The sequence below is a fragment of the Syngnathus typhle genome, linkage group LG11, assembly GCF_033458585.1.
Source record: "Syngnathus typhle isolate RoL2023-S1 ecotype Sweden linkage group LG11, RoL_Styp_1.0, whole genome shotgun sequence".
Lineage (NCBI taxonomy): Eukaryota > Metazoa > Chordata > Actinopteri > Syngnathiformes > Syngnathidae > Syngnathus > Syngnathus typhle.
Genome location: NC_083748.1, coordinates 4,283,312 through 4,304,223, shown reverse-complemented (window position 1 = coordinate 4,304,223; position 20,912 = coordinate 4,283,312). Strand labels below are relative to the sequence as shown.

At 40.6% G+C, this 20,912-nt stretch overlaps 2 protein-coding genes across 2 annotated transcripts; both read left to right on the top strand.

Annotated features, from left to right (window-relative positions):
• The first annotated feature begins 1,884 nt into the window (after nt 1–1,884).
• LOC133162488 (taste receptor type 1 member 3) lies at nt 1,885–6,271 on the top strand. The gene is made up of 8 exons (XM_061291698.1): nt 1,885–2,123; nt 2,334–2,634; nt 2,749–3,105; nt 3,655–4,059; nt 4,133–4,336; nt 4,497–4,617; nt 4,830–5,200; nt 5,310–6,271. Exons 1-8 carry the CDS (start codon nt 1,921–1,923, stop codon nt 5,886–5,888), a joined length of 2,541 nt encoding a protein of 846 aa, XP_061147682.1. The 5' UTR covers nt 1,885–1,920; the 3' UTR covers nt 5,889–6,271.
• A 150-nt stretch (nt 6,272–6,421) lies between these two features.
• odad1 (outer dynein arm docking complex subunit 1) lies at nt 6,422–12,000 on the top strand. Its single transcript, XM_061291474.1, has 15 exons — nt 6,422–6,519; nt 6,798–6,878; nt 7,160–7,256; nt 7,332–7,521; nt 7,658–7,783; nt 7,858–7,971; nt 8,080–8,147; nt 8,605–8,777; nt 8,852–8,986; nt 9,129–9,211; nt 9,283–9,451; nt 9,592–9,728; nt 10,046–10,149; nt 10,250–10,340; nt 10,421–12,000. Exons 2-15 carry the CDS (start codon nt 6,812–6,814, stop codon nt 10,514–10,516), a joined length of 1,650 nt encoding a protein of 549 aa, XP_061147458.1. The 5' UTR covers nt 6,422–6,519; nt 6,798–6,811; the 3' UTR covers nt 10,517–12,000.
• Nucleotides 12,001–20,912: the final 8,912 nt, after the last annotated feature.

Genomic DNA, 20,912 nt, shown 5'->3' with positions numbered 1-20,912 from the left:
TCAAGGCCTCTTATCAGATGGCCACACAGGTGCAGCTGCAACATTTTGGGCCTTTCTTGCGGCACCACACATCAGCCCTAGTGCTTTTATTCAAATTAATGTTCACTAGCTATATGGTTTTGGACTTTTTTTTGTTGCTATAAACCTCACGACCAAAGTGAGTGAGTGAGCTCTGCAGGTAAAGCAGATAAAAGAAACACATCTGACACCTAGTGGCTGAGCTACAGACAGCGAGAGTCCACGGTGCACGGGTGGATGAAGAACCATTTGAGTTTTTAGAAAGGGCCACCCGAAACTGATCTTATATACCATAAGTGGATCCAATGGTAAGTGGTGAATGCTGAGTTAAGTCGGAACATTTCTTTACAATAACATGTTCTATCCATTCCTAACAGTTAGAAAATCTGCTTCTGGTTAAAATTACATTTGTAGAATATTAATTGGGCAGAAAATCCAACTCTTTTTTTTTTATCCATCTCAGGGGGTGGCCATTTTGCCAAATAGTGTTGATTGAAACTACCGTCACAAATAATGACTGTCACGGCTCACTTAATTTCTGGGTTTGGTCATGTGACATCGCAAATAAAACACAAATTGTACAAAAGTAGTTGATGAGCAATGGACAATGTTTCTTCAAATGAAATAAAGACTGGCGCCATGCCCGCTTCATGCTTTACAATTCAGTAGGTGAAAAGAACAAAAAAGTTGCTGGTGCATTAAAGAAAAACATTGAGTTTCATCACCAGGCTTACGTCAAGATCCCAAAATGAGATAGCGAGGAGAATGCCTTCTTTTTATCTCTGAACAAGCCCTTCCTGGAGCTGATAAAGCTTCAAAGCAGTCGAAAAGTTACGTGATTAAAACCACTGATGGTTGTCTGCAAACGCTGAAATCACAAGTATACAAGTGAGGGCACGCAGCAATTTCGGAGAAAAGCAAAATTAACGAAGATGAAGTCAATAAAATGAGCATGTGGTTATCAGAAGAGTATCCAATGTCTTGTGTATATAAAATATGTAAATATATTGGGAGGAAATGTATCAATTTGCTTGCATGGTGGAACTTTCTATGCAAACATTCATGCAAACCAAGACAATCAGGGGAAAACAAAAACAACTAAACCCAAGAACGAATTCAATATACATTTGCATTATTTCACTTAGGGGCCCAGATTGTTTTTTGGTTGTATTTTCTACATGAATCTCATTTCAGTATTTGGTTACAATGCATAGGCATGCATGCAATTTCAAGAACAAAAACGTGCCCTCATCTCACCTGCAGAGAAGGGAATCGAATATCAAACCATAAACAAATGTTAGGAAAATACAGCGGAAAGTTAAGCCCCGCCCATATGAAGAAGAAGCAACAGATTTTTTATGATGTCCCCTGACTCACCTATTCAGACAGTTATTTTATTTTTTGTATTTGATAATACATGAGATATTTGGACAAGAGATGTGCATAGTGTCTTAATGGCTCCATCGTTAGTTGTTTTCGCAGAGGATAAATAATATATGCTGGTGATTATCGTCATATTGTCAATCTACATGTTTTGCTGTGATTAAGTGTCTGCTTCCGAAAGGGTTACAACAGTGCGACATTAAACAAGCTGACTTTCCTAAAGTAAAATTATTTTAAATAAATAAAAATAATAATAATTCTCGTATTATACGTTTAATTCGACAGTAAATTTCAATTGAGAGTGGCAGTGAACTGCTTGAAGCTAGTTAGGGCTACTTATGAGCTACCAACTCCCTTTAGTTTGTGAGATGAGCACTTCACTACCTCACCAGATACTTCCTAGGGGGGCGAAGCTACTCTCACCTTACAGGGGACTTTGCATACCAAAAACTTTCATGGTACACTTGCAAGCGCTGAGCTCATCCCTCCTGCCTCATTCGACGCTGCTTATAATAAATCATGGCTGTATGTTTGAATCTGCTGGTTCTGTGCTGGATGATGAGGCTGACATGTTGCGTGACTTCACCTGCATGGTTTCAGAACATCACCACTAATATCTTCAATTTATCTGGAGACATTATGCTGGGTGGCCTTTTTGCCATCAACCAGCTGAGCAGCAACCTCAGCCAGAGGACAGAGCCAAATGACATCCGCTGCGAAAGGTATATATGTGTGCTTTTCATTTTTTTAATCCTCAAGCCACTTTTGCTGCAGTGAATGAAAAGTCTGCTAGAGAATATTACATAAAAAAAAAAAAAAAAAAAGAATTTGTAAGTGAAATTCTGCTGCATGTTGTGAAATCTTTTTTTAAAAATGTTTTTTTAAGACCTCTAATGGATATAACAAGGCTTTTATTTTGCATTTTATTCCAGTTTGGACAAACTGGAACTGGGCCGTGCATTGGTGATGAAATACACGGTGGATGAAATCAACGCCAACCAAGCGCTGCTCCCCGGCATCAAGCTGGGTTATGAAATCTACGACACGTGCAAAGAAACCGCTGTAGTTGTAAGGCCCACTTTGTCTTTCCTGACTGCAAAAAACAGCGGTGAGCTATCTGTGGAGTGCAACTACACCGACTACGAGACCAGCATGGTAGCTGTGATTGGACCTTCCAACTCTGAGATGGTGTCGGTCATTGGAAAACTTCTGGGATTCTTTTTGATTCCGCAGGTTTGGTTGCTCATTGAGTTTTATTGTTTTAATTTTTTTAACAATGATGTGATCAGTGCATAGTAGAATGACTGGGATTATTAATTTATTCAAAGTATGTTGATTTCACTTCAGATCAGCTTTGCTGCCACCAGCAACAAATTCAGCAACAAGCTCGCCTACCCATCGTTCTTCCGCACAGTGCCCAGTGACACATGGCAGGTTGACGCCATTGCGCTTCTGCTAAAGGAGTTTGCTTGGAACTGGGTGGCAGTGGTGGGCAGCGATGAAGAGTACGGCCAACAAGGCGCACTGGAGTTCACCAAAAAAACTGAGACCATGTCGATATGCGTGGCCTATCAGGGCATGATACCGATCTACAGTGACCCTGTAGAAGTGGTCAAAAATATCATTGACAACATCCAGGCCACCAATGTCAAAGTGGTGGTGGTCTTTGCTTTATCAGACCCGGCTGAAGTCTTCTTCAAAGAGGCTAGTAAAGACTTATGATTATGCAAAACATGCAAGTAACTATCAAAGGAATTATCAATTTCTTTTCAAAATCACTTTTTCTTCAATCTGAGTCTCGATAGCAAAGTTATGCAAACCCTCTGATGTTGAGGAATTGTCAACTCTTGGTCTGCGGCCCTCTAACGGTCCGTGACGGTATTGCAGGTGGTCTTCGAAATTGGAATTGAAAAATAATTGTAACCTTTTTACAAATAAATTTATTATTTATACTTGATTTATTTTCCAGCTAATTTTACGAATCATTTATCCATCCAAATTATATCAAATGTACCCCTGCTCTGATTGATGCTAGTGTTATTGTGCCACCCAGTGGACAGTTTGAATATATATAGCAAATCTCTTGCTAAATTGGTTCACTCTAAATTTGAACTATTTTTCTAAATGTATTCATAATTGGACAACAAAATTAATTTTAATAAAAAATTAAAAACATATTGAAATAAAAATGTTAATTGCCTAAATTTTGGCACAATCATCCATAATCCTAATTGATGCATGCATGATTCACAGGTTATCAAGAGGAAAATAAAAGGCGTGTGGATTGCCAGCGAAAGTTGGGTCGTTCACAATCGCCTGACATCCATCCCCGATATTCAAACCATCGGTACGATCATCGGATTCACCTACAAAGCGCATACCTTGGATCTGCTACCAGCCTACACTGAGACGCTTTTTACAAAACTGAGCGCCGAGAGGATGACGTCCAATGATGCACCAAAGCTCAACGATCCCTGTCCAGAATGTTGGAACTTATCCCCTGCAAACGTGAGCATAGTCATGGATGCTGCAGTGCAAAGAGCGTCTTTTAGTGTGTACGCCGCCATTTACAGTGTTGCACTCTCATTGCACAACATGTTGGGATGCAACTCGACTAACTGTAATTGGGATGCCGAGACCAGAATTCTACCTTGGAAGGTGATCCTACATTAAGGCCATTCTGGTTTTGTTGCTTACAAATTAATCTCTATTCATTTTTTTTCTTTTGCAGTTGTTACGAATGTTACAGAACACATCTTTTAATATTAATGGCAAACATTTAGTGTTTGACAGTAGCGGAAACCCTAATATGGGTTACGATGTGATCGAGTGGATCTGGACCGAGTCACATTTAGAATTTCGAGTTGTTGGAAGCTTTAATAAAGAGCTGTCTATCAACAAGTCTCTCTTCAAATGGCACACTGAAAACTTACAGGTAATTGAAAAGAAATACTTGCAGGGGAGATGTGTTTTTTTTCTCAATTCAAAATAGTACTTAGATGTCTTCATAAAAGATTTCTCACCCTTATTGATAAACACATTTTGGGAATCAATGTATTTTGGTCTGCAAAAGTGCAATGTCATGACTTTTGCAGGTACCTGAATCCACCTGCTCAGCGGCATGTGGGATGGGCCAGGTCCGCAGAGTCAAAGGCTTTCATTCGTGCTGTTTTGATTGCATTGACTGTGAGCCGGGCACGTATCAGGCCAATAAAGGTAACGTTTGTGAACACACAAATACAGAGAATAAGCTAAACACAATGCTAAGCAAGGGAGGGCATGAAACAATGACATTTCATTTAAGGTTTGAGGTCAGTTGTTCTCTACATGCTGTCTGTTCACATTTGAGAGTGAAAAAAGCAGAACCTTTGCTCATGCTGACATGTCAACTTACACCACAATCTGATTTGAGGCTTTTCAATACTTAGAGGACATCCAGTGTACTCCATGCCCTGAAGGCCAGTGGTCTCAGATTCTCAGCACGAACTGCTCTGAACCTACCTTTGATGTTTTGTCCTGGGACAAACCCGCCGCACTTCATCTGGGATTGGGCGGGGCACTGCTGCTGCTATGTCAGGTCGCTGTAGGTGTCGTGATGCTCCGGCACTGGCGGACCCCCATGGTGGCAGCCTCTGGTGGGCCCTTGAGTTTTTTGGTGCTGTTCAGCTTGATTGGAGCCTGCCTCAGCATGGAGCTCTTCCTGAGGCAGCCAGGAGACACGGTGTGTCGCCTTCAGCTGCCCCTCATCTCCATTTTCCAAACCATTGCTCTCTCTGTTATCACAGCCATTTCCCTGCAGGTGAGGAATGACATTAGGTCACATTGTACAGCTGCAACACCCACCATTTTAATTCTATATGAACTGTACTGGAACTGAAAAATATACTTTCGCTTGTCTTGCAATGCAGATATTCGTCATAACAGAATTCCACGACAAGGCCACCTCTCATCTACAGACACTTCGAGGTCCCGCTTGCTGGCTGTTTTTGCTCATCTGCTGCGCTGTGCAGGCCGGTTTGGGCAGCTGGTTTATCCAAGAAGGGCCCTCGTTGACAGACCATGTGGCCCATATGGAAATAAATTTCCTCAGGGCCTTCTTGTCATGTCCGATGATACCGATGGTTGGACTGGCCTTGATGCAAGGCCTCAATGTTTTAATGGCCCTTCTGTCATTTATGTGCACCTTCATGGCAACAAAACCTCCGCATCAATACTACCTTGCCCGCGACATCACCTTTTCCACTCTCATTTATTGCATAACTTGGGTGACCTTTATTCCAATCTATACGGGTCTGGATGAAAGGAAAAGGTATACTATTTTGATTGGCGTCAATCTGTTTGGCAACTTCGGACTAGTGGCAGGTTACTACTTCCCAAAATGTCACCTACTATTGAGGAAACCTGAGCTCAACACCATGGAGTACTTTTGCACTTTTTTGGAGGGTACGATGCCAGCTAATGAGGACCCACAACCTCAGCATAACTGACCAATAAATAACAAGGCTGTATTCCACGTGGGTTGTAAAATGCATTTTATGTGGTCAATTGTATTTTGGCAAATTATTACTAATTACTAATGTTGCTATAGTATATCTACATTTGTCAATGGTCATTCTTGCACATATGTAAAATGCATCAATGGTGCGATCTTACAAATATATCTTATTTACAGAAAATGGACCAAAACAATCAGATTCATGTTAGAAAGTTCTTGGTTGTTTTTTTGTTTTTTTTACACATCTCATAACTCAAAAAACATGTACGGACCATACTACTTTATCATTTTCCACCTCTACAGCTTTTGTCACCTTCACAATCAGGTATGCTAGGTGGATTTGGCACAAATAAAACTTCATTTGGTGTCGTTGTGGATATTATTATTTTTGTCTACCATAATTTCGAATGTAAATCAAAATACATCTTAAATAAAACTGACAAACGCCTAAAAAAAATAATTGACGAGTTAACAAGGTTACCTGCAACACCAACGCTTGCTTCATGCGCGGTGCATTCCGGGAAATGAAGTTTTAAGTGACTTGGTGACAGTTGCTAACAACTCAAGCCCCTCTACTCGGTAAATCGGAGAGAAAGCCCCGGATTTTCACTTTTTTGAATCAGGTAGGATTGGTTTATATTTATATTACAAACGAACACCTGAACTGATATTCTAACTTTTAGCCGAGTATTTTAATAGTTTTACTGCCGACAGCAATTAGCGTTTAAAACGTCGTCATATTGCTTTTACCTGGGTAATATCAACGTCATCAATTGAGCTTCCCATACTGCTAGATAAGCATCCGGTAAATTCAAATGTAAAGAGAAAAACGACAAGACGCCTAGGGCAGCTTTTCTTAATAGAATTATGAAATGATTTAACCCTCTATATCTTATTTTAGAGTGCTGTATAAGCATGTCCAGGGGAAGAATAACGAGAAGTGCCCATTCAGACAGTAGTGATGTAGATGCTGATGGTACAGGTAAGGTAATTTTGAGATAATTTTGTTTTTAAACAAATATATATCATACCATTGCATTGGGTACTGTTGCCCTATGAGATCTAATTCAAAAGCTGTAAAAAAAAAAAAAAAGTTATTTCTTTTCAAATATGCATTTTGACACCACTCTTGGATTAGATCTCACTGGATAGTAGAGCTGTACCTAAAAAAAAGTGAACTGTGAGTGTCAAAATGTGTTCATAATGACAAGATATACTTTGAATATATGTGCAGAGGCTAGTGTGTCATTTTTTTCCCAACAGAATTAGAGAAAGCCAAGTTGCTGAGACAGTACCGAATCATGGATGCAGACCGGCAGGCTTACAGCATTCAGGCCCGGCAGCAATTACGGAAACAACAGTGAGAAGAAAAGTTCACCGTTGTTTTTTTTCTTTTCATTCTTTTAAACCCAAATGACTGTTTTTGTTTTGAAAGGCAGGAGATCGAGAAGCTGAGTGCCGAGCAGGAGGAGCTTCGGCATAAGCTCAGTGCTTGTAAGAGCTTGTCCCGTCAAAAGAGGGACAAAAAGGATGCAGACAGCCTTCAAGCGCTGATGGAGCAAAGAGATCGCCTAGAGGAGGAGCTGGAGAAAGAAACACAACATCAAAAAGAGCTGCAAAAAGAGGTGAATGCTCTGTAGTTGTAGTTTCTGCATCCCCCTAAAGAGCACATTTTATAGAAAATTGTCCTTGTAAATAGAGATGGCATGTTCGCCCAGTTGTGTAATAATGTAAAAAAAAAAACATGTTTTATGTGGGCAGATCTCAAAGATGGAGATGAAGCTGAAAGAGCTGAGGAAAGAGAATGCCAACACAAGTGACACCCAAGGATCTGCCCACAGGCAGAATCAGGAGACCATGCGCACCCTGGAGAATAAACTGCAAGGAGTGAATATCAGCTCATCTTTAGCTGCATAGCTTCACATAACGGCATCAAAAGACTCATCCTGATGTCTTCTCAGGTCTTAACCCGATTCAATGAACAGCTGACTAAGAACAGCCACCTCCGGGAGGAGCTGCAGACTCTCCATATTGAACGCGTTCGTTTCCAGCGGCTACACGACAGGCTGGTCCAGGTGAGAATCTCAGCACATTTCTAAGGCACTGCAGCATCCTAGCAACATGGCTGTTAAATAAAAGACCTAATTCGCTGGCTCTTCATTGTGATTGGTTGCTTCCCACAGGAGCTCCAAGATCTCAGGAAGAAGACTGCTGAAATAATCACTCTGTCGACTGCAGCCCACGATGCAAGGTTTGAATTGCAGTAAACTTTTTTTTTTTCTTTTTATCGAAATACTCTGTATTTTGACTCTAAGGTGCAAATACGAGATCTGATTTTTGTGTCCACTTCTCAGAATCATCTTGGTAGTGTCAGTTGAAATAATTTATTTTCCATTCTAGTTATCTGGTCCGTGCTTTACATTTATCTTATTTTTCAATCCAGTAATGTCGGTGAGTTTATCATCATCATCATCATTAAAATGAATAAAGTAGCTGAATTTGCGTTTTCTTTCCTGTGAGAAGGGAAAAAAGAGTCGCTGCATTACAGTAATTGCCAAGAGCACAGTGGAGTCAAGAAAGTACCTTGCAGTTGACAGCATGTGGCAGCATTGAGCTCCATCGGCAATGGTAGAAGAAGCACAGAGGTCTTAAACCTGGATAACCACGGTTGACGACATGCAGACCAAGACCATATTTTGTGCATTTAGGGTGGAGGCTCAGTCCAAGTTGGCGATAATGCGAGAGAAAGCAGAGAAGGAGCTTGCCCAGTACAGCACGGAGATGAGAGAACTGGAGAGGATTCTTTCACACGAGTCCGGCCTCAAAGACTTCTTCACAACCAAATACAGCGAGATGTTGGGCCAGGAGGGGACAGATGCCGGTCAGAGAAATTTTACCACTCCCTCGTTGTATCTTGTAATATAACTTTTTTTCTAATCTTCTTACATCAAACAGCGTCAGGTTTGAATGAGGACGGGACTACAGACTCGAGTAAGGAGTCACCAGATGACTTGGAGACCTTTTTCCAGAAGATTCAGTCTATCACTGGAGAGGCCAACCCAGAATTGCTGGTCAGCAGTTTCATCCAGGGTACGTAGAGTATCATAATGAGAGCTGTTTCTAATATTTTGGTTACTTTTAAAAAGTTGATACAGAAATTCTACTGTATTTTGCTATGTACTAAATTGTCCAGTGTGTATTACGTTGTGTGTTTTGCTGTTTCTTTGTGCAGCTGAAGACCGTAACTTTGCACTTTTCAATTTTGTAAACGAGCAAAACAACGAAGCTGAAGCTCTGCGGGAGCAAATCAATCATGTGAGTTGAATCACAAACATGGCCACCCAGCAAAATATTACTTTGCATTATCCAACATGTGCCCGATACAGATCCAGGAAGAGATGGAGCACTTTCAAGAAAGACGTTTGCGACAGGAAGAGGACCACCACGCTCGGCTGAGAGACGTAGATGCGCGGAAGACGGACGTCGAGTTGCAAACTGAGGACGTTGAGAACCGTGCCGTCGTCTTACGTAAAGTCCTGGATGAGGTTAAAACAGGTCTGGCATGCACTAAAGAGATCATCAAACAAATGCAGCAATGGCTTGCGTGTCAACCTGCATGTGTACCTAATAATGTGGCCAGTGAGTATGCACACATACAATAAAGAATAGGAAAGAGTTTTGTTCTATTTTCACAGGAGTGAGCAGTATTGTCTCTAAAGTGGAGTGTGACATGGAGGACACCATCTGTGATAACAATATTATGCCCTATTTGGCTTTGGTGGAGCAGAAGACCAACCAGCTCCTCACCATACAAGCTTACCTCGATAACAAGGTAACGCTAATCTGTGAAATTAATGTGTGAAGAGACAATACTTTGTCATTCAAACAGCACAGTGGCCTTGACTCTCACACACAAGTTTCTTTTTAATAGGCAGTTAGAGAGTTAAATCCCTCAAATCTGCCTAGCAACAACGAACACCGTCAAATTATGATGTTGAACAAGGAAGCAAAAAAGACAGTTTTGGGGAGAAAAAGATTTAAAATCTAATGAATGTTATTATTATTATTCTCTATGCATTTTCTATACCACTTATCCTATTCACTGTGTACACGTGCTCTAGTTTGTTATCATTTTATTTACAATCACAGGAAATCGGCAAGGACTACAATCCCTCCGATCTGCCCAAATTTCTTTTTGGCCAAAACCCAGAGACACTCCAGGAGAATATTACCATTCAAACTGCAATCCAAAGGTTTTTGCTCTTATTTTAAAGAAGATTGTTTAACATTCTTTGCATGGACAGTTGCAGTTACATGCGTTGTGCTGACAGAAGTGTTCTCTGACCTCCCCAGTGTGGACTATGAAACGGACAACTCGCTTGTCGTCGATGAGGAAGAGCGGCCTCTTTCTCAGGGGGAACTCCGTAGAAGAATATTGGAAGGAGTGAGTCAGATTTAAAAATATATACATATAATTTATAGTCTATGTTACTTAGAAGCCAGTTATATCGGGTTTCCTTCCAGGTTTTGCAAAGAGAGAATGCAAGCTTGAAGTCGACAACAAAAAACTTCAAAATGAGCCCACGTGTTCTCGAGGAAACAACGATGGCACAGATCTGAGCGCTGGGTCCATACGCAAGGTTGTTTGTACACATACACGACTCCCGAAATGTTTGGGTGAGATTTCCGCATGGACTTGAGTAACAGCGGAAATAAGGAGACGCTGGAAGAGTCATAGCGGACGTCCTTGAAGATCTTCACGCATCCGTGAAGATTTGGTCGTTCAGCTCCTTGTTAGAGAACAGGAGGGTGTGCTAAAATTACTGAAGCTCCGAACAGCATTTAAAAGTATAGGGATCAAATTAAGATCACAGTAAATGCGCATTTTCGCTCCATGTTGAAATTTCACCTAAAAGCACATTTGAAAAGTGAAATTCAAAGAATAATTTTCTTATTCATTTTTAATGATGACGTTTTTGGTTCAGGTCCCTTTTAATTTTGCGTGCAATTTGTTTATTTGTATCTAATTAGTTTGGGAGCTATAAAGTCACCCTGTGGTTACCAGCTGTACTTTTTAATGTGTTTGTGGCCATCTGGGTTTTGGCCCATCCTGTTTCACCACGTGACACGGGCTGCTATGCCCCAACGCAAAGGTTGGGGGCAGCAAAAAGCTTTTGTCAGTCTAATTGACATGCTGAGATTTGGATTATGGCGTTCTCGCCATGGGGTGAACATTTTTGCAACCTCCGAGGCATTTGAAGTTCTTTTAGCGTTTGTTGTATTTAGGCATTTTATGTCGCTATAATCAAACTATATAAATATAGAATAAAGAAAATGTATAAAATACATATTTCCACACTTCCAGGTAACACTGATTTTGACCACTTTGTTGTTGGTAAATAAAAATAATAACACATGAATTTAAAGCCTCAATATATGCAAATCTATATTTTAAACTAAAAGAATTCAAAATATTTGTTTTGACTTTGCTGGTTTGTTTAGCAGGTTTGAAAATGTGGCTTTTTTTATTGCGCTAAAGCTCCTGTGCTTCACCTAAAGCCGCTGAGATACCCAAATTAAAAAAGACAGAGAAATGATGAACAGGTTTCGATTGTAGACGTTTTATGTTCTGCATGGTGCAGCAGCAGCGTGCCTAACAATTGGAAAAATGCGCAAATAAACAATGACAATACAGTAGCCTAAAAATATACTAGATATACTTGTTTACCTTTAATGTAGATGAGGTTTAGCAGCTTTGGAAACACTTTCCTTTATTTTTTCAAACTGCAGCACCTCCCCTTTTGGGCTTTGCCTTACAATTTTAAAAACCTTGCTTTAAAAACACTACTAACCGTAGTGAATGTTATTTTGTCTTGTAGGATATCTTTGAGTCATTACACTGTTTATATGTCCAAGTTTAGTTTGAGGAATCTCTATTTCGGTCATTTATTGTACAGCCTTTTGAAATGTCATCTTATCCAAACAGCAGCTTCCTGTAAAACTCGAGACGTGATTTATTTTTAAGATGCTGTATTTGTACCACAGGCATCGTGAAACAATTCACAAAGCTTGTTACTATATTTGGGAATAAAAGGTCGCCTAGAGTTCTCCAGTGTTTGGACAAAGTTTTGTGAACAATTAATATACGATTGAAGTGTCAATTCTGCTTTAATCGCCACGTTTAATATTTAGATGAAACATTTGTTTGAGTGTGAATGTCTAAGAGAAGAAAACTTGTAAATGTGAAAGGCAAAGGCTTGCTAGTGTTAAGCCTGTATCTCAGTGAGACGCGGGGGTTTGCAAACATTGGAAGGTTGCAAACAGTTTTTCTTGTCGCCAAAAAATTTTGAACATATCCAAAATTTACGACAAGAAAAAACGTTGAAGACTATTAAAACTGTTGGTGAATGTCTGGCAAACGTCTTTCTGACTGTTTGCGACCTTGAATGAACCCTGACTAAATAAATCAACATTCGGGCCGTGTGCAAACCCTCACTGACCTTCGTTACTTAGTGAGATACAGGCTTGTGCGAAGATTACATTCACAAAGATTTTTAAAGGCCGCAAACTGTTTTTGTCAACGCTCCGAAATTCTGAAAATGGTCAAAGTCTGATGACGGCAAGAAAAATCTGATGGCAAGAATTCCTTAAAATACACAACTCAGTCGCGGAAATTGTCCAGAGGATCTCTTAAAAGTTACCGTTTTTTTCCATGTATAATGCGCCCCCATGTATAATACGCACCCTAAAAATGACATGTTGATCCTGGAAAAAAGCCTGTACCCATGTATAATACGCACCCAAATTTTGACTCCTACTTAAGTCCGTAATCGTAAAATTATTTCAGAAAAAAGATCATCTTTGGGAACAACCGGATGTTATTCTGCCGGTCAGTATCACTGCGCATGCGCTAGCAAACTCAATAGCGAAGAAATGTTTCGGATTTGTGTAGGGTACATTGTGACAGCAAACGAGCAGGTGATCGAGCAAGCGTCTGATGCCAGAGCATTGTGTTCGTATGGAGCGTGTTTGAAGTGAACATCAGAAAAGAAAGCGCATCTGTAATGGCGGCCTCCGTATCATATCCGGATTAAAAAATAAAAAATTGTACCCATGTATAATGCGCACCCCAGATTTTAGGACAATAAATTAGTTAAATTTTGTGCATTATACATGGAAAAAAACTGTAAATTCTGTAAATCTACACTTTTTTTTTTTAAATCCAGTGTGGCAGCGTATCAAATATCTCAACCAAGACAGTGTTTGCAAATGGGTCAATCTGATGCAATCAACTGAAGCTCTTGTTGCTTTAAAGATTTTTTTTTTTTCTAGGATGTGGAACAATTACTCCTCGCATTAGTGACTGATGGAGCGCCGGTTAGGTGGGCTTATTTAAAATAAACCCACTTGCAGCCTCTGCTTAAATAGATTAGAGCAGATAAAAGGGGGCGCCGTAGAAACAGCGAGCAGGGGAAACGTGATGGAGGAGAGAGGCTGCCCTCTTTGAAATTCTACTCTCGCCAGCAACCCCTCCTCCGCCTCGTCCTCCCTGCACACGGCCCTGCATCTCCATAGAAACCCTCCCTTTTTAATCGCAACACAAGCCTCATTTCCTGCTCCTGACAAAGAGCCCTCAATGCCCGCCTCGACCCACCTCCTCCTGCAGGCTCTAGCTCAAGCGAAAGCAGTGAAACCTCCACTCCACCTTGAGCACTTCTCTCCAGAGTGACACTTTAACTCTTGCTCAACAACTTCCTTTTTGCACACCTTGATTGGCTTGATTTTCTGGATTTTTCACTTTTCTTCCACGTAGTTTTGAAGAAGGCGCTGTGGACTCTGAGTGCCCTTGCATGATTTCTGTAGTGTTGTCTGGGAGGAAAAATACACTGTTGCGTCACTATCTAGAGGGAAAAAAAATGTCCCCCTTGCTGCCCTCCTCCTGTTTGTTTATTTGGGAATGTTGCCAGGTAGTTTCCTCAGAGTGCACCCGAAGCCTTTCCCTCCCTTTGACGTATGTACGACACCCCCCTGTCGCCCCCCCCCCCCTTCTTCTCCACCTCCCCCATGCTACTGCCACCACCAGCACTCCCACCCTCCCTTCTTCCCTCTCACCCACATCTCAGGGATGTTGCTAGGCAACCACGCACCATGAGCTCATTTAGCAGCCAATCAGTTCTGCGGAAACATTTTCAAATCCCATGACCCCCCCCCCATCACACACACACACACACACACACACACACACACACACACACACACTACCCAATCAAGTCAATCTTTATCTATGCAAAAATCACGTTCTGCATTTCTCCTTTTCCTATCAATTATTCTTCAACATATTCCAAAGGTTGTCCACTGGGTGGCAGCACGGCGGGTTCGTCCTGATGTATTTCTTTTCTTCTTCCCGCTGTTGCTAAGCAATCCTGACTGTCGTGTTTTTTTACCTGTGAAACATTTGCAGGGATCCCGGGCACCATTTTGTCTTTGTGTTCGCCGCATTCGAACATGATGGCGGCGTGCACGGATTTCAATGCGTAACGGGAATTACCTCACCCTTTATAATAGTTGGCTTCGGGTTGTCGTCTTTGTATCGGGCTGCAGACAGGAAATGTGTACTTGAGTGATTAGGCCTGCCCTGCAGCTCTCTTGTCTGCTTGCCACTTAGCTGACAGAAAAGAGAGAGTCTTGTCCTTGTTTTCTGATAAATTCATGTTGTTGTTGTTTGGTTTTTACTTCCAAAATGCCCCTCCGTGTCCCTTCCCCCCTTTTGCCTCCATCTCCCCTGTGTGCGTCTCCTCGTCGTCGCCGCCGCTTTGGTTGCTGTGCAGATGGCTCTTTGTTGAAGCTGCACAATGGAGCTAAGGTCAGCGGGCCTAATGCCATGAGCGCACACGCTAACGTTCTCCTTTCCAGCTGCTTGTCGTCTTCATTTAAACTTTGTCTTGTACAGCGCAGCCAAGGCACACTTGCTTTTGTTTCAGTGTTGCCTGAAGTGAATGCGCTTCAGAGAAGCTTTTGTAGCTACGAGTGCCCCAAAGTAGCCCCACAAGTCCGGTCTAAAAATAGCTCACCATTGATGGGACGATTTCTAGGAATCTTGTCCTAGTGGTCATTTGAAAATGGAAAAACATTTGGAGATTTATAAAAAAAAAAATAGTGTTTCATGATATTTATCTGTTTCCCACCTAGGTGAATCATTGTTAATCATTAGTGTGAGAAATCATTAACAGGAACAATGTCTTCACATAAATGGAGTTTGATAAAATGTTATTAATAATTTACAGTCAAAGGTAATTTGATCAAATTCCTTACTTCAGAAAAGATTAACTAACTTGTAGCGCTCCGTTTCAAAATGGCTGGTGAGCTCCGATATACGCCATATATTATAGAAATCCCAAATTCCATTTTTATTTGAATGAGCACTAATCTGACATGCTCAAGACTCACCCAATCTGACATATATGTCACATTTTTTTAATTTTAATTTTCCTTTATGCTCGCTCTCCAACTAGCTCATCCAACCCACTCGAGGAACACACAGAATGCAAATGCACCATCTGCTGTGCCATTCCAAACAAACGATTGTTCATCACTAATGTTGAAGAAATCGAACCTCTTGAATTATTCACAGTATCACAGGATACTCCAAATTCTCAAGAGTGTCAACAGAGCCCGGTTGTTTAAAAAGGCACTAAACATGGCTTCTCACATTGGAAATGAAACAATTAACAGCTCATGTTTCCTCATGAAGTCGTCCCAACATGGCTGCATGAGTGTGAAGGGCCATGAGGTCTGGGGGCAGGTAAAGCGGAAAGGCGGGAAAAGCGGGGAAGGCGGAGGAGACGAGAAGGAGGAGACTTCTCCACATGCTCTGAGAATTACTGGAAATTTCCACTTACACAGAGTCACCGCGAGGGCGTAGCTAAGAGGTGAAGAAGGCGGGGTTGGCGCTCAGCTCAAGTAGTTGACAGAGAAGAAAGATGTAGTTGGTACAATGCAACCTTTTCCGTTCAATTCTTCACAGCGGGAAGTCATAGGTGACTTTTTTGGTTTAGCGTTGTTTTGGGAGTGTTGCCATAGCAACAAAGCTTACAAACGTGTCCCGGCAGTAATCTTGCATGTTTCTTGGTGCTTTACCTGGCCCTCCAGAGAGCAAGAGGAAGATTCCCAGGGCTTGTTATTCCAAGGAATCTGATCCCACACAAAAAAATCCCTCAAAATAAACAAACCTAAAATAGCAGGGAGTTAAAGTTTTAGATGCTCCCTGAGCTGAAGTCTCACAAAATTTGTTTCATTTGTGTGTTGGTCATAGTCATATTTGTTCTATATACCATCGCCTGTGTTCTTATGTTAATAGAATTATATTACTAAAAAGCCCCAAAAAGCTAACTGCAATTGTCAGTCATGTAATTGTAACTCAAGTCCCCCCGCCTCTGAAATTAAATTCCTTCTTTACTCTCTTCCAAGTGCAAAATGCGCCACTTCAATCTTTTTAAGTCGCTAGCAAATACATCTTCAATTGTTTTTTTGCATTCTTGGAGCAGTTCCAAACACGCACACTCTAGCATTTTGCAAATTCTCATCAAGGCATTAATCCTTGGAAGTGACATTAAAAAGGCGAGTCAACCAAAAAGATCCGCATACGCTTCAGGAATGTCAACATTGTCTCCTGAGCCACATTAGATTGCGTTTATTGACATTTGGTTTAGAAGCTCAGAGAACACACATTTAGTTAACAAAATGAAGGTATTGCTTGTATGTTGCGACTGCTTCTACTACTAAAAAAATAGCTACAACTAAAATAATTAAAAAATTACTCACACTTCGGCAGGCTTGTTTAATCCTGACATTAGTTGAGTTCCCCAGATTTTTTGAAAATCCAAGCCTACAACGCCACAAAGTTGCAACATTAAATTTGGAGGGAATGTCTGGCATGAGTAGACCCATAAAAAAGTCGGCCATTCTGTTTTGAGTGGGACATTTTAAGGTCATTTTGGTCATTTCTGACTCTACGAGACAAAAATGTGATGCATTTGCATTTTCGTCATTGCGTGTCGGAACTTCATTTCATGTATTATCTTGCCGTATAAATATAAAACCATAAAAAGTCACACTGGACTCCAACCTTTATTTAAAATGTTGATTTTCATGCTGTTATCAAAATATGCGTGTATTGCGTATTGTGTTCCATGCAGATATTCAAATGCAATACTGTCTTTCTATATTATGATAGCAATATAATCAATCAAGCCCACTCGGCTCCCAGTGAGAAGTCAAATTTAGGTTGTCCCCCGAGCACCGCGGGACTCGCCTGACGACAAGAGAAGGGCCGCTGGACCATACGGGACCCCCGCAGTTCAAAACAAAAGACCTAAGATTGCGGTCACCAATTCCACCAATTATTAGGCCCCTCCCCCCAAGCCTAATCCTGACCCGTGCTCTCTGAAGTGCCCCCACTTTGCTCAGAGCAACTTACATTCCACAAGTCAGGGCAGGCCTTTTGCCCTCGTAAAATGGAGGTGAAATGAAGGCGCTTACTTGCCATTCTGTATCATGTCACTGTGCGCTAGGACACTTGGGGGTCTTAAAACAATATTTCCACACTTTCAAAACAGAGGGTCTTGTCTTTTGTAAATGATTACTTTCGCCTGCTGCCATATAATTTTCCCTCACTTATCCAACTGGAAAAAGTAAGTATAAAGCTGAACTGTTAGCACAATTGCTTTCTTTTTTGGATACGTGCGCGCGGGCTGCACAAAGGGCCTTCATTGAGTTGCACAAACATGGATGGAAACAAGATGTGGTAGGCAAATGAGGAAGGAGAGGAAATTATCTCACAATTCACCCTCCCCTGCCCAACCTCCACTCATCCGCCTCATTCTATTGGTGCCCACTTTCCACTCTTCCAGAGTGGAGGGTGAGTAATACCTTCTGCCATCCGTGAGTTACTCCCATATCTCCATTGGAGGCACTCAGCCCAATAGATGCTACGCAAGCTCCACTTCAGGGTTAGAACTTGCCAAGCTTATCGTTGAGATGATTTTCTTGCACAACATAGTCTGGATAAAACCTTAAAGAATTGCTCAAAAAGCCCCAAAACGTTTAACCTACACAAATATAGGAGGTCCTCGCTCTATGTTTGCATTTGGTCAAGTTCTGTCTTGAATGCTCATGAGAGGAATGTCGAGCTCATTTCAAAGTTCAGTCTGACGATGTCACCCAAATATGTACATACGTTCATAAATCGGAATGTGGTGTTGTCTATAATTAGTTTAAGTAATTACCATAATAGTTTTCATAAAAACACATTTAGGCCATGAATACAAAGTATTATAAGCAAAACTGTAAAGTGGTAACTGAACACAAATTTGGGATTATAATTCATTTTGATATGTAATTTTTGGGCCAAATATAAAAACACAACTTCTTGAGCTATTTCCAGCCCAAAAAAAATACTCACTCAACAAATAATCATGGATTTCAAATAGAAAATGGTCAGCATGTAAATAATTTTGCTTTGTCTTTGGTTTACAACAGACTTCCATCCCTCTTATTTTAATATTACCCAAAGTTTACATGATACACAATGTGTCATAATCATTTACCTTTGCCAGTTCAGACTTGACAAGTCATAATTTCAGTTGATATAAGAACAAACAAACACTTGGCCTTTAAATGTAAAACAACCAAATCCAAATCCTTAAGTAAGACAGTAACCTTAAAATGAACCACTGTATTTTTTGTCTTAATTTTTTCACCAATGAATAATGGCCTCCAGAAGAATAAAAAGATTATTATTCTTAACTGCATACAAGCCGCCAATCCGACTGACTCAGTGACGAATGCGGTCCCAGATCGTGCCAGAACACATGCCTTTGAACTCTGCATATAATTAGTTTCCGTAATTATATTTCTGAATGTGAGGTGAGTCACTAAATAGGCTTATGGCCCTGAAGGCTCCCTTGAAATCTGTGGTTGCAGCGGAGAAAGGGGAGGAGGCGATTAAAAAAGAAAAAAAAAGAGGCGGTGACGATCCCAGGAGACAAGCTAAAATTAGACGCCTGTGACAAGATATCCCGCTCGGGGTGCGTTCCAAAATTTTCAGAACAAATATATTTGAATTACAAGACTAATATCATTTGTGGGCTGAAATGCCTCTTTTAAACGGACATCTTGAAAAATTGGCCATGTTTGAAAGCGCTGTTGTGGTAGTAGTATCCCGCTCAACTGCAAAAAACGATCACATAATTGCCTCTGTTGGGAAATTTTTGCTGGACCTCTGTGTAAAAAAGTCTTGAGTGCCGCAACACAGAAAAGGCCAAATCGGCTGAATAACGTCTGGAGTGGCAAAAAAATGCTCGGTTTATTTCTTTAACTGGCGTAAATGAATTGCAGGTAATACAATATTAACATTTGCCGGTTTAATATTAGCTATATAAACTATTTGTTCCGCTTGGTAAGAGTGAAAAGCCTTCAACACGTAGGCCTCATTGGAAGCGACAGGGCCGCAAGACTGTACGAGCGCCTGTTGTCACTTCCTTTGGTTTAACAGTTGAATGAGCCAGTTGAAGCAGTACGGAAGTCAACTTAAAAGGAGGAAAAAAAACTGGCAGGTCTGGTTATAAGGCTTAGTCATTAACAGGAAGAAGACCGTTTGTCTTCAGATGTCTGCGCCAGTGTTGAACAAACACACAGGGTTAAACCTAGAAATTTTTTAAATCATGAATTTTGCATAAATACTTTTTGTATCGGTGCAGTTTGTTTCTAATTTGAATTTTCCTAACTGCTTCGAAATGCAAAATGTGTAATTTGACCCCAGTTCTCACAGAGAAAGAGTATTAACAAAAAGAAAGAAGTGAAGAAAAGCCAACATTACATGCATCGCACTCATTTGTTTTCCCTTTCCTGGCCTAAAACAAGTGACGATATTATCATATGCACACTTCATTAACTTATTTTTAATCAATTTCATAATTCATCATCAGAAATTTAATTTTTTAAAGAAATGTACACATTACTGTCATAATGGAACAAATCCTAGCATTTAAGAGGGGATCGTTGCGCTCAAGTGGAATGATGACTCCTTAGCAACACAGTGGGAGTTACAGCAATGGTCAAGTGCTGCATGGGACAAGGATAACAAAGGCAAGGGTGACATACTGTGTCCAGCTCTGATTACAAGTTAAAAACACATAGGTGCCATTGATTTTCCAATTCAACCTCTAAAATAGTTCCAGCTCCAGGTTGCTGTTTCCCGAATGCCAAGAAAACAACAGAAGTTGGATGACCTTCTTGTCTCTCACTAGCTCCCCTGAAGAGAAGACAGTCACACGTCTACTGCAGAATATTTGTTATGACAAGGCACAGTCCAAAATGGGATGTCAGAGGTCGCTGTGTCTGTTCTGTGCTCTGTCTGAAGGCAAGCAATCCATGTTTTGCAGTTTACCACAAGAAGGACACCTAATGTTGCTTGAACACTTATGATTTGTTTTAGGCTTTTTATTGTTTGCGGACAACTGAGCATTCTTGATGTGAAATTTTCTTTTAAAATCGCTAAGGAATATTCCCCCAAAAATGTTTCATTTTGTAACCATCACACATTTTGTCACAGTTTGGCCTGTTATGCTCTCTAGACTCTCTAGGTAAATAAAAGTGATATCTTTTTTTTAATTATGTTTTTTTTTGTCCGTTGTTTGCGTCCCTAACAACCAGAAAATGCAAGGAACGTTTTTTCCATTAGATTTCTCCTGTTTGAATTGAACTTACATAGTTTTTTAAATAGCTTTTATCCAAACAATTCAAAACAATATTACTTAAAAACAATCCATAAATAGCCTTCTTTTTCCAACCGATTCAAGCTTCAAACCATGCTTTCTCACTTTACATAGTTCCTCCTTGAATGTAATTTGACACCTTTCTCCACACAACGCTAACTTAAAAAAAAAAAAAAAAAAAAGAATACCAACAATAGGCTTGGCCACGTGTTTCACATCATTTTGCTGTCTTTAATATTGCT

Coding starts and splice junctions, on each gene's coding strand:
- LOC133162488 (XM_061291698.1), top strand. CDS start 1,921: ATGGCTGTATGTTTGAATCTGCTGGTTCTGTGCTGGATGATGAGGCTG. Junction 2,124..2,333: donor AATGACATCCGCTGCGAAAG/GTATATATGTGT, acceptor ATTTTATTCCAG/TTTGGACAAACTGGAACTGG. Junction 4,060..4,132: donor CCAGAATTCTACCTTGGAAG/GTGATCCTACAT, acceptor TTTCTTTTGCAG/TTGTTACGAATGTTACAGAA.
- odad1 (XM_061291474.1), top strand. CDS start 6,812: ATGTCCAGGGGAAGAATAACGAGAAGTGCCCATTCAGACAGTAGTGAT. Junction 7,257..7,331: donor CAGCAATTACGGAAACAACA/GTGAGAAGAAAA, acceptor TTGTTTTGAAAG/GCAGGAGATCGAGAAGCTGA. Junction 8,987..9,128: donor GGTCAGCAGTTTCATCCAGG/GTACGTAGAGTA, acceptor TTCTTTGTGCAG/CTGAAGACCGTAACTTTGCA.